The following is a 13,798-nucleotide window of genomic DNA, read 5'->3' as shown; positions in this document are numbered from 1 at the left end:
CTTTTCACGAAATCACTAGTAATGACGTGAAGTATCTGATTACATAGATTCCCTACAACATACGAGTATGTACGTATTTTCTTTTTCAATCAATTATTACTTTTTTTTTTTGTCTTTTCTTTCCTCCCTTCCTCCTCTCTCTCTCTCTCTCTCTCTCTCTCTCTCTCTCTCTCTCTCTCTCTCTCTCTTTCTCTTCACATTGCGATGATAATGATACTGCAACAACTACTACTACTACTACTACTACTACTACTACTACTACTGCTACTACTACTACTACTACTACTACTACTACTGCTGCTGCTGCTGCTGCTGCTGCTGCTGCTGCAGCTGCTAGTACAACAACAACAACTACTACTACTACTTATGCTACTGCTGTATACTACTACTACTGCTACTGGTGCTGCTGCTGCTGCTGTTGCTGCTGCAGCTACTAGTACAACAACTACTTATGCTACTACTGTATACTATTACTACTACTACCACTACTACTACTACTACTACTACTACCACTACTACTACTGCTAATATTACTACTATTACTACAACCATTAATAATAAAAGTAGGTAATAATAATAATAATAATGATAATAATAATAATAATAATAATGAGTTCGGAGCAGCCTGTTCCCTTTCTCTTCTCTTCCCTCGTTGGCTGAATCTGATCCATTCTACGGCCTTCCTCGCCCTTCTCTTCACACCGCAGCTTGTCCTCATTCCCCTCCGTGTCCTCCACAGTCCCCTCCCGCTCATCTATCCCTGCCTTCATGTCACACTTTTCCCTACACCCCTACGTCCGATACACACTCCTTTTACCACCATCATTATAAACTCCACTACTTCTGCACCAAACAACAACAACAACAACAACAACAACTACTACTATTACTACTACTACTACTACTACTACTAGTACTACTACTATTACTACTACTACTACTACCCCCTTCATCACCACCAAAAATATCTACACCACTAACAATGTCACATAGCCAGGTGACTAAAGATTCAGAACGTTATCCTGAGGTGTTCGAAGCAGTGACAACAACCCTCTTACCACCCGCCCATCCTCCTCAAGGATCCTCCTTCAAAGCGCCACATCCAGTCTTTCAAGGGGTGGCGAAGGCACAACAAAGCTATTGGCGGTGTGAGGCGTCTTGATTCCCTTGTTTTGTGATGCCAGGGAGCAAAATGAGCCCCTCACTGCAGCAGGTGTTCCTCGCCCTCATAAGGTAAGGCGGATGAAGCCACAATAATAATCTAGTAGAACTTTGATTTTAAGTACTTCTCGTACGCCAAGTTTTGTTTCGTAACATTAACACTATGAACCTAAAAAAAAAAAAAAAACTTTGCTCTCTCACCACGAGTATTTTCAAAAGCTAAAGAGATGATTAGCCTCGTTTGCAAGAGTGTTAGTCCTGATATTAATGCAGAAATCTTGTTAATCTGTCACTAGAGCCGTAAAATCAACCTTAAAAATTCGTGTAACTTCAACTAGAGCACTTTGAAAGTAGTCGAGGTGCGGCCAGAATCGTTTCAGAATGCGGGCCTATATTTACTATTTTGCAGAGTTGGCGGTGTATTCAATTAACTTATCCTAATATAACTTAATTTCTCCACTGGCTAGGGGTTATTAACACTGGAGGGTGAGAGTGGAATATCTTAGCGTATAAGTTGTGGTGTGCTTATTTTTCATTTTCGTTAACTAATGATACGATGTAGTTCCCATAGTATTTGGGCACATTGTTAAGCGTGGCGACGATGCACGGCCCCTGCTGACGAAGAATAGATGAAAATATATAATATATACGATTAGTCAGAGTATTTTCTTTTCGATTTAAGAATCAAATGAATTAATTAATTAATGAATTAGTGAGCCACTTATCTTCTACCATTAAAACGTTCTTATTATCCCCGCTTGCTATATTATGAAAGTGGTACATTTTTTAGTGAATTGGGGAAAATAATAGGTAATTTTATTTTTCATTTTTTACTAACAATGTTTATTATTCATGCCAAACGAGGTGCTTCGTTTTGTTTGTCTATGTAATATTGTCACATGCTAAGTAATTGCGTCAATAAGCCAGAGGGGGTAGGACGCGTTGACTGGATCAAAACACTAATAAGTGCTACACAGTAAGCCATATATAAGCACACCCGCTCAGGTACTAATCTTACATGGTATTCTATTCTAGTTGTGCTTGGAGCCTTTTCAGTATGCGACAGGCATTGTGTGCCGAGGCCCTGAATGTGTACGGACCTGAGGCGCAATGCTTTACGTGCTGAAAGTGCTTGCTGTAAGGTGCACGTCGCCTATTATTTGATGGAGCCAGGTGCATGTCATTGATTTATTTATTCTTTTCTCATGAAACTGTGCAAGTCGCTGGTGACACAGTGGTGCTAACGCTACCCTCTCTGCCTCAGCTGGTGTGTTTGGAAGAAAAGCTTTATCGAGGGACGAGACTTGCCTTTCCTGGCCGAGGAATACTTGGGTCGGCTGGACGCCTGTAGGTGTGTTCCAATCACCCATCCCTGCTCCGACGAGTTTGTGGCGATCCCTTTCCTTACAGTATACTCCCAGCCCGTCAGTACTGGCAGATTTTCATCGTTAATGTTATTGTTAATCTAATTAATCATGTTGATTAATGCTAATAATCGCTACTCTACCATTGTTATAATAATTTCATGTATGTTAACGTATAAAAAGCTAGGCAACGAAATTCAATCTACATCAGAATTTCTAGGTTACGGGTTAGAGAAGTTGTTTAGGTCTTGTCTACACAGCTGAAAGTGTGCGCGCAAGGGACGCGGTTGTGTTGCCAGGAGACAGCATCGCCGAAGACGACCACCTTTAAGACTGCCGAAAATCTCAACTACCTGCTGGTGAAGGTGCCTCCTGGTGTGCACCGAGGCCACCTCCATCACCTGCCAGGCTACCTATCAGGTGAGGAAAGCGCGGAGAAATTAATACTGTTGTGTGGAGATGGGAGTCCCTGACACTGTGAGCAAGGGATATAGTACAAGGTGGCCAGGAAAGGAAAGCAAGTTATGAATTTTCCTTTATTGGTAATGACTACAAAGATATTCTGGACCGTGAACGAATGAAAACATCCAATACCTAGTGAAAACACTCGCATTTTTCCTAAATTGCAGGATTATCAAGACGTTTGGCCCCCACGCAGAAAGATGTGGAGGCTGGTGACGGCGATGGTGGTGATGGCAACGTGACACAACAGGAAGTGGGAGATGGTAAGAACTACATACGATTACATACCATGGTTGGGATGGGTGTTCATAGGAGTTCAATAAACACTCACCTACACTACATCCTTACAGTGCAAATAACTAAATTTTAAACTCAACATGAATCGATAAATCAATGAGTTAATTCAGCCTTTGCATATCGGCAGGGACTGAGAGAGACGCTGGGGGATCGTTACTGGAGAGGACTGAAGGTGCCATCACCACAGAAAATATCAACATTGCGTCGTCATTCATACCGGGAGATGTTACCGTCACAGAATGGAACGAGACCGAATGGACCAAGAGAGATGAACTGTACACGAAAGGCATGGAGAAATCGACCTTGAATCCTGACGCGTCTACAATCACATACGCACCTGAATTAAATACGCGTGGCGGTATGAATGTTTTAACTTGGATCTACTCACTCAGCGAACCACCGTCTGTCTCTATTGAATGTCTTACTGGTGTCTGTCATGAAAACTCTTCTCCGAGCACTGTTGATGTAGATGCTGCCGTGAATGTCTCTGTGGGTGTCAAGGACACGAAAACGCCAAAGCAAACCGAGACGGTGTTTCCCACTGACAACATAACTTTAGATCCTGTCACACAAGGTCGTACTAATGCATCCTCTCCCACACAAGACCAAACTCCCACACCATCTCACAAGCTAAAGCAGGTAATAACTTTAAGTCGAACTGAGTCGATGTTTCCTTCTGAAAATATAACTACGCAACACCCTGGTACACAAGACCAAAGTACTGTTACGTCCTCTCCCACACAAGACCAGAGAACTGAATCTTACAAGCAAGGGCAAGAAATAACTCCAAGGCATAATGAATCAATGTCTCTCTCTGAGAATGTAACTACAGATCTTCTTGCCGCACAAGACCAAACTATTACATCTACACAAGAGCAAACTACTGTATTACCTCACATGCAAGAAGCGGACATGCGATCCAATGCTTCTATTTTGATCGCGAGGGTGAATGAACCTGTGCCTTTCTCTGGGAATGGGACGACTATGGAAATGGACAATCCCGCATCCACCAGCCCCTCCCAAGCCCATTCCCCTATCACCACACCCAAGCCTGACACCACCACCACCACTGCAAGCACCACTACTGTCAGCACTTCTACCCGCAGGCCTCCAACCACCACCACCACCACTGCCAGTCCTGGTTTATGGGAATGGCTGTTTGGCTGAGTGTTTGTAGAGTTCCAAGTAGCTGTGACTCTTGGGTCTTCTTGAATTTAGAATTTTATTTGAATATATATATATATATATATATATATATATATATATATATATATATATATATATATATATATATATATATATATATATATATATATATATATATATATATATATATATATATATATTTTATTGGAAGGGTAGGTAAGTGGTTTTTAGAACTTTCTCTATGCTAGCAAACGACTGCCATCACTAAATTTCTTAGAGAAATATAACTAAATAATTGGTGTAAATATTAGTTTTAATAATAACCAAATAAAAAGTTGTGTAATTCTGCAAGACTTTTGAAGACGCATCACAATGAAGATTTCATTTAAAATTCTAAATTGTAACTCGACAAAGACTTTGTAATGTCGCTTATTGCTATCAGAACGGTGGAAGACATCGTAGGCAAAACGTCATTGTTATATATTCCCGTTAATTTTCTCCCAGCAGTGCCAGATTAGTAGATAAAGATGATAAATACCAAATAGCGAAATACCAAGGAATATAAAATGAAGATAAAGATACGAAAGTATATGAAAGTAAAGCAAACAGAGAGAGAAATGTACCAAATCAGCAGATAAAGAATACCAGATTAGGAGGCAAATATCGATCACACAATCAGGAGATATTTTTAGGATGAATTATCGGTAAACTTCCTAACTCGTATACCTGATTCGTCCACTTGCTAGTTATTGCACATCGTTACTTCCAACATACTCTAACAGTGTCTTTTAACCTCTGTCGCCCCTTATCGCTTCGCAGTCTTCGTCCTACTTTTCGTCCTACTTTTCTTCCTTATCCTCTTCTTTCCTCATCCTCTGCATTTATTACACTTAAGATCTCCATACGTTTTATTTATACTTATTTTCATTTACATTAATTAAGGTTTTCGTACATTTCACCCGCGCCTTTTCATTTTATTTGAGCAGCTTGATTTTCTGCACGAGACAACGACCTCAACGACTACTGCAACCTGTTACCCCTACCACTACAACCAAAAGCACCACCATCATTACTACTTTTGTTACTACTACTACTACTACTACTACTACTACCACCACCATCATTACTACAACTACTACTACCACCAGCTTAACAACAACATTTACTACTGCTACTACTCCTACCACCACCACCACCGCTACCATCACCCCCACGACCACCCTTCACCTTCACTGCTTCTACTTGTGCAATCAAGGACTGCAACCATCACTTGCTGCTAGGAACCGGTGTTGTGCTAACTCGCTCCCGGGTCAAAATTTCTCCCTGGTGACGCCACTGCGCATGTGCACCAAATCCAGAAGACAGCAGCAACACATCATCCAGATATTTTATATATTTTAGGTATTATCAATTACTTTTTGAAGGTTTATTGACAAATTACTATTGCTTCATTGTATGTGGATATGTTAGGATAGGAATGAAGCAAGTAAATAAGAGTAGCGAGTGATAACAGAGCACCAAAGCTTCTCCCTTTGCAAGTGTAAGGTCCTACCACCATCTATCTTACCTGGTCCTCTTACCTGGTTGGCTTCCCTTAGTTAAAACTAGACCAGCTAGCAAGCACACAAAACTCAAATACAGGAAGCCCAAAACCACAGGTACGCCCGTGTCGCAAACAAAAACAAACATCTAAATTATAGATCAAGTCTTCTTAAATTAGTGACTCAGTATCCCAGAGGTATCGAAACCAGTTCTTGTGGATATTCAGAAAGGTGTCCCGGAAGAATATTAAATTAATAATTTCGTGTACTGAATGATGGGATTACATTGAAGGTGCTCTTACCGTTCGCACCACTTATGCAAGGCTGGGTTCTCCGTGCTGATGAAAATAAAAACAAAGCAAAGATACCATGCAGCTATATTCTACAGGTGGTCTTCCGCTCCGCTCTCCAAACAAGTGAAGCCAGTGGGCGGAGCTTACGATCAGCATATAGACCCAAAACAGCGATCTCCAGTACTGAACTATGGAAATTTAATAATTTCTTTTTGCATACTAGACGAAAAATAAGATAGAATTGACGGTTTGAGTTGCGAAAAGAACATTACAGTTTCCTAAATATGTTATGTCACCCTATTATCAATGGTATGCCAAATAACCACAATATCGAAAAAAATGCACCAGATATTTCAAGGAGAAATGGTAGCAAGATTGTTTTCATTCTTTATTGCATGACAAGGCCCAAACAGTAAAACAAAAATTCATCCATTAGATGCCTTTTAAGTGTACAGTGACATGATATCACACACAATTCTAAATAAGTGTTCTTCAATCTAATATCACACACACACACACACACACACACACACACACAGAGAGAGAGAGATTCTTCAATCTAATATCACACACACACACACACACACACACAGAGAGAGAGAGAGAGAGAGAGAGAGAGAGAGAGAGAGAGAGAGAGAGAGAGATAATGAAATTTCATGAGTCAATAAGCAATATGCAAATCTGTAATTGTTCTATTTGAGATCAACACCTTTCACCTGATATATATATATATATATATATATATATATATATATATATATATATATATATATATATATATATATATATATATATATATATATATATATATATATATATATATATATATATATATATATATATATATATATTTATTTATTTATTTATATTATATTATATTATATTATATTATATTATATTATATTATATTATATATATATATATATATATATATATATATATATATATATATATATATATATATATATATATATATATATATATATATATATATATATATATATATATATATATATATATATATATATATATATATATATATATATATATATATATATTCATTTATTTATTCATACCAATTACAAATGTACGTTCACGCCCACACTTAAATCATCCAGAGAGAGAGAGAGAGAGAGAGAGAGAGAGAACGTCCTCTTCATCCATTCCTTCTTCCTTCTTCATCCTCCCCCTCCTCCATTCCTCATTTTCTCCTCCTCCTCCTCCTCCTCCTCCTCCTACTACTACTACTACTACTACTACTATTGCTACCACTCTCCACCCATCCTCCTCCTCCATTCCTCCTTCCTCCTCCTCCTCTCCTTCCATTCCTCATTTTTTCCTCCTTCTACTACTACTACTACTACTACTACTACTACTACTACTACAAAGGTCTACACATCTTATTCTGGAGAACACCTGTAAGTACCTTGAAAACGCTGGAAATTGAGGAAAATATTGACAAACAAGGAAGAGGGAAGGTCTCGGTCTGGGTCATGATGTCTTCACGGTGGGCGTTCTGAACGGGGCTGCAACATGCATTTCATTTAAGTCTTATTTGTTGCATTTTGGGGCTTATTTATTTATTTTCGATGTTAATTCTGGCTTTCTTTCACGTCTGAGTCTGGAAATACATCGAGGTTTAACTAAATATTGATGCAGAGGAAGAGAGGGAGGCAGGAAAGATGTCCGTCTCGGTCCTTATTTTCATGTACGGCAATTAATTTTGAAACTCGCAAGAAGAAAGACGCCCAGATTGGACTGCACTATATATTCTGACCTGCTATATACATCAACTAACACATTGAACATTGACGAAGAGAGACTGGAATGGAGGGATGTCTCAGGTCTCGGTCCTGTGATGACGTCACTGATGACGTCACGCTTTTATATGCGTAGGTTTATCATTTTGAAATTGACCCCTAGAAAAAACGGAACTTGGCTGAAATGCTTTATATATTCTGACTTGCCATATACTTTAATAAATATCAGGAATATAAAAAACATTTCCAGCCTGACTAATAATAGAGAAAAATACAAAACTCTATCTGTAATTTTTATGAATAGGGCCACAAAAAAACTCACAATATCGACAAGGAAAACACAGCCAGACTAGATAATGTTACATATTCTGAATACAAAAAATCTTTACTTTTCTGATTAATAAAGAAAGCACAAATTTCTCGTTGTATCAAGAAAACTTTTTTTTATTTTTTATCTAACAACGAACTTATTTTAAAATTGAAAATACGAATTGTTACACTAGTTTACTGGATATTATTACTTGAGATACATTTTTTAATATTTTTAAAGACTTATATTGAAGACTAAAACAATTCTAGGTGTGCTAGTAAAAAAGAAAAAATTACAAAATGACTAAAGTGTTATTTTAACCGGAAACAAAAATAAAATAGCTGAGCAAGATTTTATTACATACTATAAATTGTTATACTTTTCTATTGATAAACTAAATGTCAAAACAATGCAAACTTCAATAATAATGATAAAAAAAAAAATGAAATGATGATATAGAGCCGAAGTAGTTGTTTTACACCTCTCCTTAATACCTCCTCTTCCTCTCTCCTTCCCCTTACACTCCTCCTCTTCCTTCCACCTCCACCTTCTCCACCTACTCCTACACAGAAAGCCTTTAAACCACCAGGAAACATCTACAAAACCCTCGAAATTACGCTAAAATGTGACGTGAAATTGTTACTGACGTGAAATTGTTACCTTAGCCGCGGCAGGACGGGGCGGGGATCGGAGGGGTTTGGCAGGTCGGGGCGCCAAGGATACCGTGGTGTGGTGGTGTCGTGTAGTGTGGTATGGTATGGTGTGGTGGTGTGGTAGTGTGCTGTTAGTACTGCACTCCCACATGGTTAAATGCCCTGTGTGTGTGTGTGTGTGTGTGTGTGTGTGTGTGTGTGTGACCAGCCACAAAGCTGTATAATTAGTGTTTAACCCTTAAACTGCCATTTGGTGTGTGTGTGTGTGTGTGTGTGTGTGTGTGTGTGTGTGTGTGTGTTTGCAATCCAATCTGCGCGTACAAATCAGAACTTCATCAACGTGTTTGTTCGTTTGTCTGTTTGTTTGCTTTTGATCCTTTGTGTGTGTGTGCGTGTGTGTGTATGTGTATGTGTGTGTGTGTGTGCATTACTTTAGTTGTTTCTGTGTATGCATATAAGAATGTACGTATGTATGTATGTATGCATGTATGTATGCGTGTTTAGTGTATGTACTGTGCATTATTGCGTATATATATATATATATATATATATATATATATATATATATATATATATATATATATATATATATATATATATATATATATATATATATATATATATATATATATATATATATATATATATATATATATATATATATATATATATATATATATATATATATATATATATATATATATATATATATATATAAGAGAGAGAGAGAGAGAGAGAGAGAGAGAGAGAGAGAGAGAGAGAGAGAGAGAGAGAGAGAGAGAGAGAGAGAGAGAGAGAGAGAGAATTTAATTTCATATAATTTCATATAAGGTCAATAAGCAATATGCAAATATATAATTATTCTATTTGAGATCAACCTGGGTTAAGGGATGGTATACCAAGAAAAATCAATCTTCAGACCTTCTTTCACCTGATACACAGTTTATTTCTTCTCCTTCATTTATATGCACATGTACTGTAGTATATAGTATAGAGTATAGAGTATATGTATATGCATATGTGGACATGATCTCATCCACCCATATGTCTACCTCAAAGACAGTTTCCCACCCCTCATCTAAGTCCATCCAAGTTGAAAAACACTTAAGTTCCCTTCCATTCTCTGCTAGTAAGGTAGTGTGATCAGCAAACAAGCTTGCTACCACTGCCTAGCAACACTATTCTCTCAACCGTGCACCGATATTTCCAAATTTGCATTAATCTCTCTCATGCCATCCATACCATAAAACATTGAATCACCATGGAATAATCACATGTCCCTACCTCACTCCTCTCCTACACCTGTAACAAAACCCTCACTACTACTACTACTACTACTACTACTACTACTAGAACTACTACTACGACGACTATTACTACTACTACTACTACTACTACTACTACTACTACTACTACTACTACTACTTCCTGCACTAACCCATGTGTTCCTATTACTACTACTACTACTACTACTGTTACTACTACTACTACTACTACTACTACTACTACTACTGCTACTACTCGTCCTTGACAAATCATAGGGGAATACACCGCAAGAAAACGGCTATTATGTCTGAGGAACAAACTAAATGGTAATGAATCCTTGCGGAATGTTGCTGTAGGCACAGAATGTGTATAGTAGCGGTAACAGATGCCAGAAACACGGAGACATGACAAGCCACACCAATCCTTGTTTTAATGGCTTCTGATAATAATTGCGTGGCCATTACAGCCTCTACTAACAACTACATGATGAGGCAAAGGAAGATAATACTTATTCTGTCAAAAATAATACATGTCTATCGTTGAAGTTCCTCAGTAATGGTGTCAATAGTGTCAGCACCCGAACCAGGCTAACCTCACTGTACGTCTGAATATTTTCTTATTTTACTATTCTTTACTTCACCACAGTGAGTAATTTCAGCATGCTGTGTGTAAGGGTGGCTTTGTGTGAAACTTTATTATACAACCTTCATGGCTAGGCACGGAACCCAATCTCGTGTTGCCTGGATAGGCATGTGGCGGAGATTCAAGGGTGGCTTTCTCTACTCAACTTCCACAGGAAATTCTTTAGGGCACAATGGAGAGCATCAACAGTCTGCCGCTTGTGACAGATGGACAGCGACATGCTTGTGCTTTTATTGTTTTGATCAGTAATGGTCGCAAGCGTTCTTTTTATCCCGAGCCATATTCCGAGCGAATCCAGATCAGATCCAGATTTAGATCAATGATCTAGAGCTGATCAATGTCATAAATAGAAGACACCTTACCAGCGTCAGAAAGCAGTCATAACTCAGGATCAAGGAATAGGATATATGTATTTCATGATCCTGTCGTAACTTACAAGCGAGTTACCAGCTCGTAAGTGTTTACTGAATAACATCTCATGATGATGGCCAGGTTACGAGGAGTTTGGTATGATAAATTATTTGATGAATCCAGGTCCTGGGGAGTTTTGGGAGGGGTTGCAATGTTAGAAGATTGTTGGGGGTGTTATAGCGTTTGTTGTTATACAGTGAGTAATTTTATTTACAAGTAACCAACACGCGGACCGTCCCATCTGCAACTTGATCGTTCCCGCGCAATGTTTCCTCCCGCGGAGCAAGACCGGCCCGGGGCACCACAATACGGGAACAGTCCCGCGGCGCCCCGTCTCGCTTCGCCCTTGGTGTCAACTAGCGCCCCGGCAAATTTCCCAGGTATGATTTTTTCCAGCCTCATGATTAATTAAGCAGGTCATTACGTATTCAGGCTAACAATTCATGTTTCAGATTAACGCTTCGTAATTGGAGGGGAGGTTAATTGTGTTTAATATTGATTTTATTTTATTTATTTATTTATTTATTCATCTATTTTTTAGAGTTAGGTATCCACTACGTATTACACTGCAACTAATAAGACTCTCGAAATATTGGTACTGTTATATAAGTGCACCCGTCTCACAGCAAAAAAAAAAAAAAAAACGTTCTCAGTGTAGTACTAGATAACACAGTGGTGTATATCTTTACCGCTGCAAATTGTTCGTTACTTAAATGTTAATTTTTGTCCAATTTATTGTTAAGGAAGGTTAGGTAAGTTTAGGGTTATTTGTTTTTATAAGTCTGCCCTAATCATTCTTTACCCTCACCCTCCCAAAAAGCTTGGAGGCCTGTGGGGAATCGGGGGTTTTGTCGGGTGGTAGGGGGGGAGACATGTATGAGTGATAATTATATGGACTTCGAAAAATTGAGGGAAATTTCCCAACCTCTGGACTTTGAAGAATCAAGGGAAATTTCCCTACCCACCCAAGGACACCATTCTAACCTAACCTAACCTGAACACACTGTAAAGAGACTATCCTAATCTATCCTAACCTCCTGGACCCCCCTCAAACCTAAATGGTGAAGGGGGTGGGACACCCCCAAGGATGCTTTTCTAACCTAACCTAACCTGGACCCCCCATAAAGACACTATCCTAAGCTATCCTAACAGCCAGATCCCCTGCTCAATATCCTAACCCAACCCTTATAATTGCAATAATACCTGATAATGATAATAATAATAAAATAAAACATTCACCAGTGACTTACAGTTGGTGTGGTTGGTGTGGTACTCCTTCCACACACACCACATTAACAATTTTTTCTGGTAGTTTTTGGCCTGTTTTGAATTTATCTGTATGTTGTTTTTCCTACAAATCATTAGTTTTTATTTTCAGCCTCCCAACCCCCATCAGAAACTAATGCTTTGCAGATTAATACAAAACTGACCAACGTCTACCAGAAAAAGTTTTGCCCTCACAAATAAGTAACACAGCAGTAACAATCACTGGCAGTGTTTCTCCCAAGAGGACTGGCTGCCACTTGCTTGTGACCCCCAGCCAACTGTCATCTCTACCACCACCTAACCCAACTTAATGAAACTAATTTAACCTTACCAAACAAATATAAAATAACCAAACCTATCTAATCTTACTTAACCAACCTTATCTTACCTAACCAAACTAATCTAACCTAACTAAAGTAACCTAACCAAACTAATGTAGCCAAACTAACTTAACCAAATTAATCTAACCTAACTAAACTAACCTAACCTAACCAAACTAACCTAATCAAACTAACCTAACTAAATTAGCCTAACCAAACTAAACTAACCTAACCTAACCTAACTAAACTAATCTAACCTAACTAACCTAACCTAACCAAACTATTGTAACCTAGCTAAACTGACTTAACCTGACCAAACTAATCTAAACCAATTAAACTAATCTAACCTAACCAAACTAACCTAATCTAACTGGCAAGGCTAAGAAATGAATTTGATGTTGTTTTATTTATCTTTGTAAAATCTGTTGATGGTGACAGCCACCTCTGACAAGCATTGTCCTCAAACTAATTCGGATATTTCAAATTGAGCCACTTCTCCCTCCACAGGATGAAATGAAACGCTATTATTGGCTAAATTAATTCTGTATTTTTAATTGGCCAGTGGGTACATTCTCAGACAAAAGAACCAATCATCATGACTAATTTCATGCTTGTGCAACAAGTGTGACACGCATACATGGACAAACATACCTTCACCGGGGTAGATCAATGCCCACCTATCCATCATGCGTGTGGGTGTGTCACTTCCTAGCATTGTCACGGCAGTGATTGAGCCTGCTTCAAAAAAAAAAAAAAAAAAAACAGGTAAATCTTTAAAAACTGCTTTCAGGATTATAAAAAATATTTGTGGTGGGTATATCTAGAGTTCAAATTACTCAGAATGAGAAGCTCTATCTGTTTAGAAGGGTATGAAAAGCCATATTGAGACTGATGCAAGAGTAAAAG

The 13,798-nt window shown here is 38.3% G+C and overlaps 2 protein-coding genes across 3 annotated transcripts in view; both read left to right on the top strand.

Annotated features, from left to right (window-relative positions):
• The first annotated feature begins 1,075 nt into the window (after positions 1-1,075).
• Positions 1,076-6,146, top strand: LOC135105859 (mucin-2-like). Its single transcript, XM_064014484.1, has 5 exons — positions 1,076-1,233; positions 2,426-2,585; positions 2,786-2,945; positions 3,155-3,250; positions 3,412-6,146. The coding sequence occupies exons 1-5, from the start codon at positions 1,178-1,180 to the stop codon at positions 4,449-4,451; spliced, it is 1,512 nt and encodes a 503-aa protein (XP_063870554.1). The 5' UTR covers positions 1,076-1,177; the 3' UTR covers positions 4,452-6,146.
• Positions 6,147-11,565: 5,419 nt separating this feature from the next.
• Positions 11,566-13,798, top strand: part of LOC135106097 (histone H4 transcription factor-like) — a 16,905-nt gene continuing 14,672 nt past the window's right edge. Inside the window, exon 1 of one of the 2 annotated variants that reach the window (XM_064014945.1) lies at positions 11,566-11,686. The gene's annotated coding sequence lies outside the window, so the exon portion shown is untranslated. The remainder of the gene's footprint in view (positions 11,687-13,798) is intronic. The other variant, XM_064014946.1, reaches the window with a different exon arrangement.

Source organism: Scylla paramamosain, chromosome 12 (assembly GCF_035594125.1).
Source record: "Scylla paramamosain isolate STU-SP2022 chromosome 12, ASM3559412v1, whole genome shotgun sequence".
NCBI lineage: Eukaryota > Metazoa > Arthropoda > Malacostraca > Decapoda > Portunidae > Scylla > Scylla paramamosain.
The sequence above is the reverse complement of the archived record's forward strand: the minus strand, read 5'-3'. Positions and strand labels throughout refer to the sequence as shown.

Bases quoted from the DNA above. Each gene is read 5' to 3' on its own strand.
- LOC135105859 (XM_064014484.1), top strand. From the start codon at position 1,178: ATGCCAGGGAGCAAAATGAGCCCCTCACTGCAGCAGGTGTTCCTCGCC. The intron at 2,946-3,154 runs GTGAGGAAAGCG...CCTAAATTGCAG, and splicing joins CCTGCCAGGCTACCTATCAG to GATTATCAAGACGTTTGGCC. The intron at 3,251-3,411 runs GTAAGAACTACA...GCATATCGGCAG, and splicing joins ACAACAGGAAGTGGGAGATG to GGACTGAGAGAGACGCTGGG.